The sequence below is a fragment of the Carettochelys insculpta genome, chromosome 10 (genome assembly GCF_033958435.1).
Source record: "Carettochelys insculpta isolate YL-2023 chromosome 10, ASM3395843v1, whole genome shotgun sequence".
NCBI classification, from domain to species: Eukaryota; Metazoa; Chordata; order Testudines; family Carettochelyidae; genus Carettochelys; species Carettochelys insculpta.
In genome coordinates, this window is record NC_134146.1 from 19,756,817 (window position 1) to 19,772,389 (window position 15,573).

General features: G+C 43.3%; 2 protein-coding genes across 8 annotated transcripts in view; one reads left to right on the forward strand and one right to left on the reverse strand.

Annotated features, from left to right (window-relative positions):
- Positions 1-1,605, reverse strand: part of LOC142018157 (uncharacterized) — a 40,164-nt gene extending 38,559 nt beyond the window's left edge. Inside the window, exon 1 of one of the 2 annotated variants that reach the window (XM_075003634.1) lies at positions 1,491-1,605. The gene's annotated coding sequence lies outside the window, so the exon portion shown is untranslated. The remainder of the gene's footprint in view (positions 1-1,490) is intronic. The other variant, XM_075003633.1, reaches the window with a different exon arrangement.
- A 68-nt stretch (positions 1,606-1,673) lies between these two features.
- The window catches only part of MFF (mitochondrial fission factor), a 43,551-nt gene continuing 29,651 nt past the window's right edge, over positions 1,674-15,573 (forward strand). For 5 of the 6 annotated variants that reach the window (XM_075003635.1, XM_075003639.1, XM_075003638.1 and 2 more), the window contains exons 1-4: positions 1,674-1,828; positions 6,757-6,925; positions 10,734-10,951; positions 12,578-12,750. In XM_075003635.1, the coding sequence (XP_074859736.1) occupies positions 6,888-6,925; positions 10,734-10,951; positions 12,578-12,750 (429 nt within the window). In that variant the 5' untranslated portion in view covers positions 1,674-1,828; positions 6,757-6,887. The remainder of the gene's footprint in view (positions 1,829-6,756; positions 6,926-10,733; positions 10,952-12,577; positions 12,751-15,573) is intronic. The other variant, XM_075003636.1, reaches the window with a different exon arrangement.

Consider the following 15,573-nt stretch of genomic DNA (forward strand, 5'->3'; position numbering starts at 1 on the left):
ATGGAGCTGTACGGCAATATATAATTTGATAGTTGCAGCTGCTTTCCAGATTTAGCATATGGGAAGATGGGAAGACAACCAAGATGGTACAGCTGGGATGTACCTGATAAAGCACCTTAGGGACCTGACTGGTGCCAAAGAAGGAAATTTGCTGGATTAGGGGAGGTCAATTCTGGCCCATCTGCTGCCAGCATACAGGTCCTCCCCGGGGGGTTGCAGCCTCCCAGCCAGGCTCCCACATCAACCAACCCTACTGCTGGTCCCCAGCCACTGTTCTCCACAGCCAGCCCTGGCCAGGCTCCTTGCCTCCAGGTTGCCAAACTAGCTCTGATTCCAGTCCCCCATCCAGGCTTCTAGCCAATGACCTCTCTGCCACCAGACTTCCACCTAGCCCCTGGTCCCAGCCACCAGACCACAGATGTTGCCAGATCAGAGTGTCCTGGAACAAAGACATTCAACCTACAGGAAAAATGGTATTATTTTTGAAGTCCAGTGTGTCCTATCAGAGCAAGACAAAAATAGTTTTCACCTCTAGAAAGCTGAAACTTCCAGCTATTTAATAGTATGTAAGGTGGTATGAGATCTGCAACATGGACAAATCTGAGGTCATAGTTTTATTTAACCATTTTGACTAAGAAAATTGATAAGAGTATGTGAATGTGCTGCCAAAGTTTCCCTATGGTGAAATCTGGATCAAGAGTGTGCTGCCATTAGCCAGAGCCTTTACTTTGGCTATAACTGTGCAATGCAAGCTATTAAGTTTCCTACAGCTCATGTCACATTGACTTTGCATAGTAGTATCAGGACCCATGTGAGTAACATTAGTACTGAAGTACTGTTCTATTAGCAGTAGCAATAGTAACTAATATCTTAACATATTTTGTGAGTAACTTTTTATACTATTGATAAATACTATGTTGATATTTTTGACAGGTATTTGTATTATACTGACAAAATGATTAAGCCCTATTGTGCTGAGCCCTCTACATACACTCAGTAAGAGACTGAGAGAACGCACAAAGTGAATATAGGGCACGTATAAAGGACAGGAAAAACAACAGAGAAAAGTGCAGTAGCTTGCACAACTGCCGCAGTAGCTCGGTGGCAAACCATAGGTTCCTGCAGCCATGACTAGTGTTCCCTGTAAAGTGAGTGTCTGGATCCACCCAGGAGAGATTCAAATGCTGCCCTGCTCACTAGCAGCATGCCCACAGCAGGTAGTGTGTGTTTCTACTGGTGGTGCACATCTGCACATGCCTTGGTGCACATAACAAAATTTATACTGCATGTGGATGGAAAAAATGCCCATGAGGCCAGGTTGCTGCTGGGCTGCGCAGTGTTGGCCTGGGCTCCAGTGATGGAATGAACGCGCTGCAATAAAACCCTTCATTCGGGTACTGACCGGAGTCCACACGTCTGGGGACAGTAAAACATCGCCACTGAGAGACATTAAGGACATGCACTCAGCATTATCACCTGACGCCACTCACCTGCCAGTACAGGTGGCTATGAGCTTGCGACAGAATTACAACACTAGAATCACAACGCCGCACTCACTTAACGGTCACGGCCGGTCTGACCACAGTAAAGATGGCTTCCTCGCCGCCCTATGTTAGATGAAGTGCTATAGTCAGGCCCGCCCTTCTTAGTCACGTGACACAACAAGGCCCGGCTCAGCGGTGGCTACGGTGGCTCGATGGGAGCAATTCGGTTCGTTTTTCCATCTAACCGGGCCGGATTGCACGGCGTTTCCTTAACCCTCAGTGAGAGCCCCAGAGCGTTCGGAGCGTGAGAGGGGCCTGCCAGGCGGCTTCCCGCCGGGCTCTGGGTGAGTTGGTAATGCCGGGGCTTGCTTTGCCTGCCCCGTAGCCGGGGTGGGACGGTCCCGACTGCCCCCAACCAGTAATACGCCCCCCCTAATCTGCGCCCCACACCCGGGTTCCACCTGGTACAGCCCTCCCCAAAACCCCCACAGCCTCACCCCACATGGTACAGCGCCCCCTGCCTTACCCCCACCTGGTATAGCTCCTCCCCCATAGCTGCCTCTGATCCCTACCTCCACCTGGTATAGCCCCCCCCACCTGGTGCAACCCTCCTACCGGAGCCCCCCCCACCCCTACCCCCACCCTCACCTGCTACAGCCCCTCACCATAACCCCCCACCCCAGCCTCTCCCTGACCTGGTACAGCCCCGTCAGGCTCACTCTCCACTACAGCCCCTTTTCTTGGCACAAGTGGTATAGCCCCCTCATCTACAACCCCCGGCCTCCCCGCAGCAGTACACCCCCTAGTTTGTGCCCCACCGGGTACAAGCCCTCTCCCAGCCGTAGCCCCCCCGAGCAAGACCCCCTAACTCATTCCCAACCTAGCACAATGTTCCTCCAAGTTACAGCACCCCCCATCTCACCCTCCAGCCCTTCCCAGTGTCAGCCTAAGTGCTACAACTCCCCACAACTTCAACATTCTGACCCCTCCCACCTACAGCTTTTTACTTGCCCCCCATTCCAGCCCCTCCCAGTTACATCCCCCTCCCCAGACTCACCCCCACCTGCTCCAGCCCCTCCCACTATGGTTTCCTGAAACCTTATCCTTCCCACAACCCTCTGTTGTGCCCATCCCCCATTTTTTGCTTATTTGCCTTATCTAAACCCCAGTTATATCCACTCAGGTTCACTGCCTGTCTTCTTTGGTACTTTTGCTTTCTCTGTGCCTAGCCACTTTTTTTAAATCCCGACCTGGCTTGTTTTCTGGGCCTCCCAGCATCCCACACCTCTCCAGTGGCTTCCATTTACTCTGCCCCTCCCCCCCAGCTATTTTATTTAGAACATATTGTCTTAACAGGGGATGCTGCTTTTGTGTGCTCTTACATCATGTTTTGAAAGACCCTAAACATTAAGGGTATATTTATATTGTAGAGCACCCAACATGCACAAAATTATTTCGTTTTTCATCAATTTATGAGATCTAGGCAGTTAGGATTGTGCAATATTCTAATCTTCTGGGGCTGGTTTTTTCCCATCATTTGTGCCTTCGTAAATCAGGACACATGCTGCAAAAATAGTGCTGTGTTACTAGGGTTAACTCAGAGTCAGGCCCTATCGATTTGCTTTAAGTTCAGTACAGGTTGAACATCTCTAGTCCAGTATCCTCTTGTCCATCAACTTCTATAATCTGGCATGATTTTAGTTGGCCAGATGACTGCTTATTAGGGATGTGGCCAAGTTTTCCATGGTCCCATAAAGTTTGTTTACAGCCACCAGTCCTGGCTCTGTGTTCTGTGCTATTATTTTGCTCTAATTTACTCTAAATGTTTCTAAGAGCCCAGTAAGGAGTGGAGGTGTTGATAATGCTGCTAGACAATATTGGCCTCTCATGGTCAAGCAAAGTCTCTCATTCAACACTGGTTGGGTCCCAACCATGCTGGATGAGAGAGGTTCAACTTGTACTTCGAGAACAACAAGAAGTCTTGTGGCACCTTATAGACTAACAGATATGTTGGAGCATAAGCTTTTGTGGGCAAAGACCCGCTTCATCAGATGCATGAGTGTGGGGGGGTGGGTTCAGAGGGGTATTTAAAGGGTGGGGTCCCAGTAAGAGGGAGGGCCAAAGCTGACAAGGTCTATTCAGAAAGATGGAAATGGCCCAGTATCAACAGTACTTATCAAAAGAGGGAAAAACAAGTCAGATCAGACGGGGATGTGAGCCATTGTCAGCATCTAATGGAGAGCTATCAACACCCAAAGCAGAGAAACTGTCTTTATAAGCTGCGAGCCATTCCCAGTCTCTGTTTAATCCATGGTTAATGGAGTCAAATTTGCAAATAAATTACAGCTCAGAGATTTCTCTCTCCATTTGATTTCTGAAATTTTTTTGTTTCAGAACTGTCACCCTTAAATCTGCCACTGAGTGTCCAGGGAGATTGAAATGTTCTCCCACAGGTTTCTGTACATTACCGTTCCTGATGTCTGATTTATGTCCATTTATTCTTTTATGGAGAGACTGTCCAGTTTGGGCAATGTAAATTGCAGTGGTCTTTGCCCACGAAAGCTTATGCTCCTAATTATCTGTTAGTCTATAAGGTGCCACAAGACTTCTTGTTGTTCTCGAAGCTACAGACTAACATGGCTACCTCTCTGCAACTTGTACTTCTCATTTTGTCCACAGCCTTATTTGAAGTGTTGCCTCTCAGGGGCAACCTGGATAATTCAAAGTATCTTATAAAATGACAGCCTTTTTCTAAGTTCTGCCAATTTTACAATGCTCATCTACGAGAAAAAGAAAAACGTTTGCTTGTAAAGCTGTCTCTGCATCCACCAAGGTTTTCTGCTAGTCATTGCAATTTCTGAGGTGCTGCTAACAGAGTGGCATTTGCTGTCTTGCAGTCATTAAATATTCTAGGAACCCAATGCCTTTCTAACATTTTTTTTTAATTTCTTTCATGTGCGTGATGTGCAGAGATAATGTTTGTTGATACACCTGACACATGTATCATGCTGAAAACTTTTCAGTATTTATCCCTTGTGTGCAGATGACACGTAGCTCAGCATCCCCTTCCAATCATCCCCCTGACAGTGTTTTGTTATGCCATAGCTTCTGATTTGGAATGCTTCAATGACTGATATTCTGACAGTTAAACAATCATCAGTGTCTCATAATACATCCTCTTAACTTTGCTTCTAAAACTGTCATGTTATTTATGACCAATTTTTTTCTCTCCCTGATCTCTGTCTGGGTCTGTCAATTGCCATTTCATGGTGTCCAAATCTAACCTTTGTTTAACTTTATCTATACAGATCCATATATATCCTTAATCACAAAGGCTATGGCTACACTGTTGTTGCTATTTCAGGGTACAAATGTATCCTAAAATAGCAACTCTGGGGCCAAACACCACAGCTCGAAATAGCAGCACTGTTTTGAGTGTGGTATTCCATTTCTGCTACCCCTCATCATGAGGGAGTAGCAGAAACCTCAAAATAAGGTGACTCAAAGTAACGTACACAGTGTGCATTGAGAAAATTGGATGTTATTTCGAATTATGGCTACAGGATATCCATAGTCAAATTGTTATTACAATTACAGTCCCTTTCAGGAGATTCAGAATGGGATATACACCTACTTTCCAGCTCCAAGAAGTCAATGTCATATTGTATCTTTATCTCCTTGATTCATCTTCATCTCCAAAAGTGATTGGCCTTCTCTATCCCTTATCCATTATTTTGCATTATTAATCATGTTTTTATTTATGATGACTTATCTTTCTCAAATGTTCATTCTCCCCCACCTTTACCACCACTGCATTCTGTATATGTCATCTAAAAACTCTTTTTCCACGCAGATTTGCTGTTAATGACTTTTGTAAAATATTTCTCTAGTAGGAATAACACACAAAAATGTTAACTTTGAATACTGTTCAACCACTCAGATTTTTTCAGTTCATGAGTTGCCTTTTTCTTTATCATAAGAGACCTAGGAATTTGACTTTTCTATTTTGTGCTTTGAGTTTTCTTGATGGTAATGATATTTTATTTATTATTTCAAGATTTAATGTGGCTGACAGAGTTATTTGGTTTAACTATTGTTGCTGTTTTACATGGGAAACTGAGGCACAGATAAGTTAAAGGTCACACAAAAAGTCAGCAGTGGAATTGGCATTCACATCTTCTGACTTAAGTCTCAGTCCTGCAAACTGCTCTGTACAGGTGCCATTGAGGTCACTAAAGCTGTCTACATTGCAGGTGGAAACAAGCTTCCTAGATGGACTTATGTTGGTATAATTCATGCTAGTATGCTAAAAGTAACTGTGGACATTCTTGCACTGGTGGAGGCTCAGTTTAGCCTCCCAATATCATATCCAGAGTTATGCAACTGTTTTTAGCATGCTAGCACTAAGTACATCAATGACTAACCAGTTAGCCAGTAAGCCTCACCCTAAAAAGATGAGGCTTTCTGGTTATGGTTCACTGGTGGGGGCTAGAGCAGCACATCCTTCCCCCACCCGCCTGTGGGCAGGAAACTACTCCAGCTCTATGGGGCTGTCCGAAGCAGCCCTGGGAGCACTGCGGGAAGGTGGCTCTCCAGCCCAGCTGAAGCATCTCTCGTCTGCGGCAGCCCCAGAAGTGCTGTGGGTGAGGTCGCTCCAGCCCTGCTAGAGTAGCCTCTGGCTGGAGTGCCTACCCGACTGATCACATCCCCCCACCCCATTTAATTGGTTAATCAGTTAAACACATTGCATAGCCAGTTAACTAATTAAACAGGATTTTACATTCCTAGATAGCACAAGCCCTGCTAGCAGAGGTTTATCTTCCCAGCCTGGGTGGCTCACTCTTTGGTGCAGTGTAGACATACCCTAGGATTTTGTATAGGTTCCAGAATCAGCCTACTGTGGAGCACACTGTAGGATCTCACCCTTAGGTTTGTGTACTAACCGTTCTGCTTTATAATATGAAACAACATGTTTTATTATGGACCGCCTCTCTTTTCCCCTCATACCCATACGTCTCGAGTTTTTTTTAGCAAGTTTCATTATTGTAAAGATTTAGCAGCATAGATGTCACTATTTTTCCCTTTTGCCATTTAGAAAAGTCAATGAATTTTTCAGAAATTACAGGTCTAAATTCTAAGAAGCATGTGAGGCTGTTGAAATATTATACTTGGCAATTACTGCCAGACTTGCATTATGAAACTGATGTTTGAATGCTAAATATTTATGAAGTTGACTCTTCTAATGATGTTCTTTATTTATTTTTTTTTACAGCTGGAAAAGCAGTTGTCATGCTGTCTTATGTACAAAAAACAAATCCAAACTTTACTGTCTTGCAAAGTTAAATGGTGATGCAGTGTAGTGATATTTGATTACAAAATTATAGCTGTGCAAATATTTTCAAAATGAGCAAACGAACAAGCAGTGACTCGCCTCTAGGGAGGTTAGTGAAGTCTTATAGAATTTATCTATCACTTGAGAGATTGTGGCTATTTAACAAGATGGTTACTATAGGATACTTTTGGTATTTGTAAGTTCTTGTTCAAGCTAAATATTTTTGTTTGCATAGGGATTCTCATCTCAAAAGATATTGAAGTGCTTTAGTGTTATAGTGCCTGCACTGTACACATCCTTCTGGGATGCAGGAGTCTCAGAAGGCAGTAAGCACTTTGGACACAATACATCAGACTGGATTATTGTATCAGGAAGGGTAAAGCTGTCCTGTGAGAACAAAAGGGTGGGGTGGAGGAAAAGGCTCAAGTCTGTGCATTGAAGTGCAGCAGAGCAGCTTCAGCAACTGGTCAACACCTGTCAATGAGCTATGGATGACGCGGGGTCTCTCATTTCCCTCCATTGCGCTTGTGTACAGCCTGCAGGGAGTTTTTCCTTCCCTGATTGCTGGTGGTGAGGTTTTAAATATAAACATATAGGATATAAGAATGACCATACTGGGTGAGAGCAGTGGTCCAGTTAGCCCAGTATCCTGTCTTCTGATGGTGGCCAGTGCCAGATGCTTCAAAGGAATGAGCAGAACAGGGCAATCATCAGATGATTCATCCCCTGTCATCCAGTCCCAGCACCTGCGAGAGAGAGGATTAGGGACACCTAGCGCTGGGGTGGGGAACCTACAGTCTGTGGGCCAGATCCAGCCCCTTGCTTAAATTTATCCATCCTGTGGCCAGACCCCACTCACTGGTGGGAGCACCAGGAGGTGGGGTGGGGCAAGCCTCCATGGCTGGACCCCATTCCCCAGCAGGAGCACTGTGCAGAGTGGGACAAAGCTCCCACCACACCCTGACTCCTGTCCCAAGCATGAGCACCAGGCTAGTAGAATAAGGCAAACCCCTGTGACCTGACTCTGCTCCCTATTGGGAGCACAGGGTGGAGAGAGCAAGGTAAGCCTCCATTGTCATACCCTGCTTCCCAGCAGGAGCGCCATGCAGACAGAACAGGGTGAGCCTCTGACCCCACACTCAAGCGTGAGGAAGAGGGTCCAGAAAACCATACTCGCCCTCTGTGGGGGGAGAGGACACGCCACCCAGTTTTAATAGCCTTGCTTTTTACTTGTGTCTGGCCCCCAACTGACTTTTTTTCTATGGGTCCGTGGCCTCAGATGGAGGGGAGAGAATAGATTCCCTACCCTTGACGTACAGCATAAGATTGCATCCCTGACCATCTTGGCTAATAAACACTGATGAACCTCTCCTTCATGAACTTATCTAGTTTTGGTTTCGTCCAGCTACTGTTAGGCCTTCACAGCATCCCCTGGCAGGGAGTTCCACAGCTGACACAATGCCTAAGTACTTCCTTTTGTTTGTTTTAAAACTGCAGCCTATTACTTTAATTGGGTGTCCATTGGTTCTTGGGTGTGTTCAGGTTTTGGGATTCCTTCTAGTTGCCAGGTGTACCCTGTGTTGTAGAATCCCCATCACACCACTGAGGATCCCTGTATTAGTTCCCAGGTGGTCGTTATCTCCGGCATACTTAACGTTTGTTTCCACTTCATCTTTCAAGCTGGTCTCCTGTATAATCACACTGCAGTTAAATTAAATATCTTCTTGAGTCACCCAAAATACATACGTCTGAGATTAATTTTGGTGAGAAAGTGTGACTCAGACATTTGGAAAGACCTCTGTCCTACACAATATCAGTAATTATACCTATAACTTAGTTTCCTACAATGACAGATGGTTGACTTCTCTCTGTGAAGTCTGTTTTACGAATTAATCACAGGTGCCCAAATCACTGCAAATTTTAGAAGATAACTTTGTTCTGATAAACTCTGTGTTTGTATTCTAGAGCTTGACAGCTTTATAGAAATGCTCAGATATCCTTTTCTTCCAGAAAGTTGTTAGATTTGTGCCACTAGGATCTGAACTATCCTTACTATTACAGTAGACCCCCGACTTACATTATTTCGACTTGTGCGATACTTGGAATAACACGAGTCAAAATCAACGAGCACTGTTGTGCTGGTCAGTTTCCTTGCTCCTGCGAGTGATGGACAGTCAGGTGGCAGCCAGGCCCTTGCACTCCTGGATCCCAACAGCTACACCTGGTTCCCAGCCACCCTCTGCTTAAAGGAGCCAGGAAACTGACTGGCGCTGCTGTGCTGGTCAGTTTCCTGGCTCCTGTAAGTGGCGGAGAGCCCAGAGCCAGGCGCAGCAGCGCTGCTTAGCTTCCTAGCTCCCGCAAGCAGAGGGAAGATGGGAAAATGACTGGCACTGCTGCACCTGGCTCCCAGCTGTGCCTGGCTACCTTCTCCCAGGAGCTGCAGGGAGCCCAGAGCCAGATGCAGCAGTGCTGGTCAGTTTCCTGGCTCCTGCAAGCAGAGGGGAGTCAGGAGCCAGACAGCAGGTTGAGCACCATGACCAGGCACGGAGCTGCCACAATCTCTGCTGCAACTGCTGAGCTCCTTCACCACTCGCAGCCCTGGCCTGGGGGAACCTGAAGGCAGTAGGGCCCTTCCCCTGTCCCTGTCCAGACTTATGCAAAATTTGGCTTATGCATTGTTGCCCAGGAATGCAACCTACACATGAACTGCGGGTTTACTGTACAGACTGATCACAGAGATCAGAGCATGGTCAAGACTGAATTCCCTCCTCACCCCAAGTGGTGGCCCCTCCAATTCAGTGTGGGCATACTCTGGTGTGGAGAAACTTCGACTGCTTCTGCCCATGTTGTATCTGGTCTGCAGATCTATGATTTTCACTCCTGGGAGAATTCAGGTTGTAAACTGTAGATATAATTTTAGTCTGCTCATATCATTAGATACACATTAGTAAAAAGTCTAAGTTTACAAAATTGCTTGTACTTTTGCTTGTATAAAATAGCTTCTACTTAAGTTAGAAGTATTGAATACATAAAATAGGAGTGTTGTAGGAATGCTGAATATCTGAAACTGACTTGACAGCTTATTGGTGGGAAACTTGTCTTGATGCAACTGGGTTCTGTCAATGAAGTGTCCCCTTTTCCCTGCCAGTTCAGGACCGTGTTGTGAGCCTACTGCACAACCTTGTCCCTTTCCTTTATATGCCACCCAGCCTGCAGTCACCATTACATCCTATAGACTGAAATAGCAGCCATTGCCCCTGTGTTCCCCATGTTTGGGATACTGGATGTTACTAGATTTGCAGAAGTGCATCTGTGCTCCTGACTACTTACTTGCCCCATGTATCTTTCTATGCTAGTCTGTGGGGTGGGGGCAAGCATGGATGCCTTATCAATGTTTTGTAAGGAATTCCAGGCAGCCCTGTGGCACCACTGAGCCAGCAAGCCACCTTCACAGTCCCAGTGTGGTGTTTGACTGGTGGATAGGCCACAGCTGTGGTCCTTTGCACCTGGGAATTTTGCTCTTTGAATTTAGATGGGAGTTATTTTCATTAAATATTGTGTGTGCTCAGTCAAGGGGACTCTGAAACTTGCTCAATTATTGGAGAAATGTATCCACTTTATAGAGGAAAAAAAAAAAAAGACAAGTCCTGTGCCACCTTATAGACTAACAGATATTTTGGAGCATAAGCTTTCGTGGGCAAAGGCCCGCTTCATTTGCCCACAAAAGCTTGCATTTCAAAAAATCTGTTTGTCTATAAGGTGCCACAGGACTTTTCATTGTTTTTGTGAATACAGACTAACGTGGCTACCCCTCTGATACTTTTCATCCACTTTATGGTGCATTGAAAAAAAAATCCAGCTAATGTTTAGTTTTCCTGTCACTTGTTAATTCATAGTTTTTTGTTTCCTTTCTTTAGAATGAGCGGGGCAGTTTTCCCATCTCCAGACGCTGAAATGGCAGAAATTAATCGAATTCAGTATGAAATTGAGTACACTGAAGGGATCAGCCAGCGAATGAGAGTACCGGAAAAATTAAAGGTAGCTCCTCCAACTACTGATCTTGAGCAAGGCATGCAAGAAGGACTTTCAAATGCCACTGTAACTATGCAGGTTCCAGAGAGGATTGTAGTGGCAGGTATGTGTATGTAGTTGTGTAAAAGTAGCCCTATGTATTACACTGATTTGCTCTATGACCAACATAAATTGTTTGTGGGTGGTAGGGAAATTTAAAAATAATTTAGTGATGTTTTGTGGGGGGTGGGGGAATTGAAAAAAACCTTGTGAAATGTATCCCAAGCTTCCAAAGAGGAGCTGCTGATAAATTATGTAGTTTCTTAAAATTTAAAAAATGATTTTTTTGACCAAAGAGGTTGGAGAGAGAGAGGTTTGCATGCACAGTTCCATAATTTTTATGCACTATGCTTGTTTATATATTGACTACAGGCTGAAATAATTACATGCACCAATCTCTTACTGTGTCTTTCATGTCTGAACTATGAGTACTACAGCAAAATTTACTTTGTACGCACAGACTTTGAGGCCAGAAGGGACCATCTTGATCATCTAGTCTGACTCCTGCATATTTCAAGCCGTAGAAGCTCACCCATCCCTGCCTATTGATTGACTTTTGACTGTTAATATAACAGGAATAAGCTACAGTAGCTGGGGTATATTCTGGGGACATATTTTGCCTGGCCCATTAGAGGTATTCAAAATTATTTTAGTTTGTCAATATTCCTATTACACTGCCAATTTCTCTGCTGCTGAGTTGGCTCTATGGCTCATAGGCTTATGGTACATAATTATGTTTGATACTATGATTATAAAGCTTAACAGCTGCAGTTCTTACATTTTTTTCAAAGCTTGTGCTTGTTGTTGGTGGATATTGAACTTCTATATGTCTTTATAGGTAAATGCACAGAACTTTGGTAATATCTAATTCTGTAGATTAGAACATGCTCTCATTGAATTCAGAAGCTTCCAGGATCATGAAGTGTGGTGTGTCCAGAGAATATTTTACAGGAAAGAGTGAACAGAAGTTATTAGTGTCAAAGGTCCCTAACCATGGCTTGTAATAAGCAAAAAATAATGTGTGAGAGAGTCCTGCCCTCTATCCCAGAAAAAATTTTCATTAAGATTATGTATCAAATGTCCCCCCTGCATTTGTCTTTACATATAATTTGTCTAGGCAACAAAGGAAAATCTTTCAGGTGTTTGGGGTTTTATTTAAATAACAGTCTAAAAATTGACTTGTATGAACAGGTTGTTTGGATTATGAGATTGTCAAATCACTCAACACTTATGCAGAAGATTTAAAGGTGAGGGTGATCTTATGTCCCTCAGGTGTTATGGAAAGTATGACCAAACACTCTCATCTTGGTTCTCAAGAAGTCACAGAAAGAGTGAGAGATACAGAGGCAAATAATTTGTAAGTCTAGAAAAAACAGGTTGTGGTAAGGATCATTTGGGACACAGAAATGTAATTATGTGAATTGCTTTTAAGAAAAAAAAAAAACTCAATATATCCTTAACTATGGACTACTGTATGCTTTCATTCATAATTCTTTGGCTTTTTTTGAGTTGACTATATTTTGATATTATGTTTCCTTACTTGCAATGGCATACGTTTTCTTGCAAACATTTGATCTGTTCATAGACGTGAGAGGGATTTCTTTGTCGTCTTGAACTTTTTCATTAACTTTTCACCCATTCAACTGTTTACTTGGCATTGATCAAAGTAATCTCGACTATTTTGTTGCAGGTAATAATGAAGATACTCCATTTTCCAGACCATCAGATCTGGACCTTATGCAGTCTGCCCCATTCAAACCTCTGTCATTAAAAACTCCTCCCCGTGTTATCTCACTTAGCGAACGACCATTAGATTTTCTGGATTTAGAAAGACCACCTCCACAAACACCTCAAAGTGAAGAAGTTAGTATTTTATTTTTAACATTTTTCTAGTTGTGCAAGCTTACTTAAGAAGAAAAATGGGGTAGTGAATGATCCCTACATTGTGATCGAGATCAGTTTATTACTCAAATAGATAGTTTTTCATTCAGTACTTTATGAAATATTTTATAGCTATCTGTTTGACATATTCAATATTAAACAAAATGTTGTTAAAGCTCTCCAAAAGAATGTGTTTCAGGGAGCAAGACAACACTGGTATAGGGATTGATAAAGTGACCTGATCTTGATCACCTAATGTTCTATCTTTAATAAATGTTTAGTTAATTAAATTAAACTACATATTTAAAACATAGTATTAATGGTTATTGTTTCAGACTTAGAAAGGACAGAAGCCCACTAACTGTAATTGTGTGGGTGGTTAATAGAAGCACTAACGGATTGCATTCTCATCCATCTTTGAAGATGAATGGGTCCTACACATGCCTACCACAACATCTGGTGTTTCTTATCCACTGTGCTAAATATCCCAACAACTGCTATGTGGGTGAAACCAAACAATTGCTACACTTTCAAATGAACTCACAGGAAAAATAAGATGAAAAACAGCATCTTACCCATGGGTGAACATTTTTCACAAATCAGTCATTCCATATATAATATCTCAGTGCTCATTTTCAAAGGGAGCCTTCACAATACCTTCAAAAGATAAGACAGATTAAATTCGTAACTTTGCTAAACACTAAAAATCATGGTCTCCAGAAAAACACTGGATCGATGGCTCATTACAATGTATAACAAACAAGCCTACCCACTCCCTTTTTTTCCCTCTGACTTGAGGGGTCTTAACATTCTATGTCATCTTGAATAGTCCATGGGAACACCATTTCTCAACCTTTTTGGTACCAAGGACTGGCTTGTTGCCTTCCTAATCTGTGTCAGAGGTATGTTGGAGGCCAGCACCGGTCCATCAACCAGTCATTTAAGAAAGATTGCTTTAGAATATGTGTTAAATACTTATGCTGAACACTTTGCATTTAGCTGTGGCATTGAGTACCTTTCCCAGGCCTGAAGAAGTGCTCTGTTGTATATGTCGCCAACAGAAGTTGGAGAGACAAGGTGGAGAGGTTACATCTTTTATTGGATTGGCTTCTGGTGGGGGGAGAGGCAAGTTTGGAGGTTACAGAGAACTCTTTTTTTAGCTCACAGAAACTTACTTGAAAGCTTGTCTCACACCAACAGAAGTTGGTCCATTAAAGAGGATTTTACCTCACCCACCCTGTCTAGCTAAAATCCCATTACTCAGCTGCTTTGTCAGTACCAACCCATTTGGGATAAGTAGGATGGTTTCACTATATTCAAAACTCAGTTCTAAATAAACAAGTCCAAATGCTACCATCAAGTATGCTTTTATACTCTGATGTGAATGCAAACTATGAATGCGTGTCTGAGGGAAGATTCTGTTAACACTATTTAGTACAGTCAAAACAAAAAAGCAGTCAAGTAGCACTTTAAAGACTAACAACATAATTTATTAGGTGACCTTTTGTGGGACAGACGCGCTTCCTCAGACCATAGCCATACCAGAACAGACTCAATATTTAAGACACAGAGAACCAAAAATAGTAATCAAGGTTGACAAATCAGAAAAAAATTATCAAGGTGAGCAAATCAGAGAGTAAGTGGCAGAAGTGGGGGAGGGGGAGTCAAGAATTAGATTAAGCCAAGTATGCAGAAGAGCCCCTATAATGACCCAGAGAAAAATAAGAAGTCCTTGGCACCTTATAGACCAACAGATATTTTGGAGCATAAGCTTTTGTGGGGAAAGACTATAATGACCGAGAAAATTCACATCCCACTTCAAACCATGTGTTAGTGTTGAATTTGAATATAAAAGAGTTCAGCAGCCTCTCTCTCAAGTCTGTTGTGAAAACACTCCTGGCCGTTCTGCTAATGACTTAAAAGTTTGTGCCTCACTGAAGAGGAATTTTCATAAGTCTTGTAAGAGAGGCTGCTGAATCAATCATAGAATCATAGAATACTAGGACTGGAGGGGACCTCGAGAGGCCATCAAGTCCAGCCCCCTGCCCCAATGTCAGGACCAAGTACTGTCTAAACCATCCCTGATAAACAGCTATCTTACCTGTTCTTAAATACCTCCAGCGATGGAGATTCCACAACCTCCCTTGGCAATTTATTCCACCAACAGTTAGGAACTTTTTCCTAATGTCCAACTTAAACCTCCCTTGCTGCAGTTTAAGTCTATTGCCTCTTGTTCTATCCTCAGAGGCCAAAATGAACAAGTTTTCTCCCTCCTCCTTATGACACCCTTTTAGATACCTGAAAACTGCTATCATGTCTCTCCTCAATCTTCTCTTTTCCAAACTAAACAAGCCCAGTTCTTTCAGCCTTTCTTCATAGGTCACATTCTCTAGACCTTTAATCATTCTTGTCGCTCTTTTCTGGACCCTCTCTAATTTCTCCACATCTTTCTTGAAGTGCAGTGCCCAGAACTGGACACAATACTCCAGCTGAGGCCTAACCAGCGCAGAGTGGAGAGGAAGAATGCCTTCTTGTGTCTTGTTCACAACACACCTGTTAATGCATCCCAGAATCATGTGTGATTTTTTTGCAACAGCATCACACTGTTGACTCATATTTAGCTTGTGGTCCACTATAACCCCTAGATCCTTTTCTGCTGTAGTCATTCCTAGACAGTCTCTCCCCATTCTGTATGTGTGAAACTGATTGTTCCTTCCCAAGTGGAGCACTTTGCATTTGTCCTTATTAAACTTCATCTTGTTTACCTCAGACCATTTCTCCAGTATATCCAGATCATTTGAATTA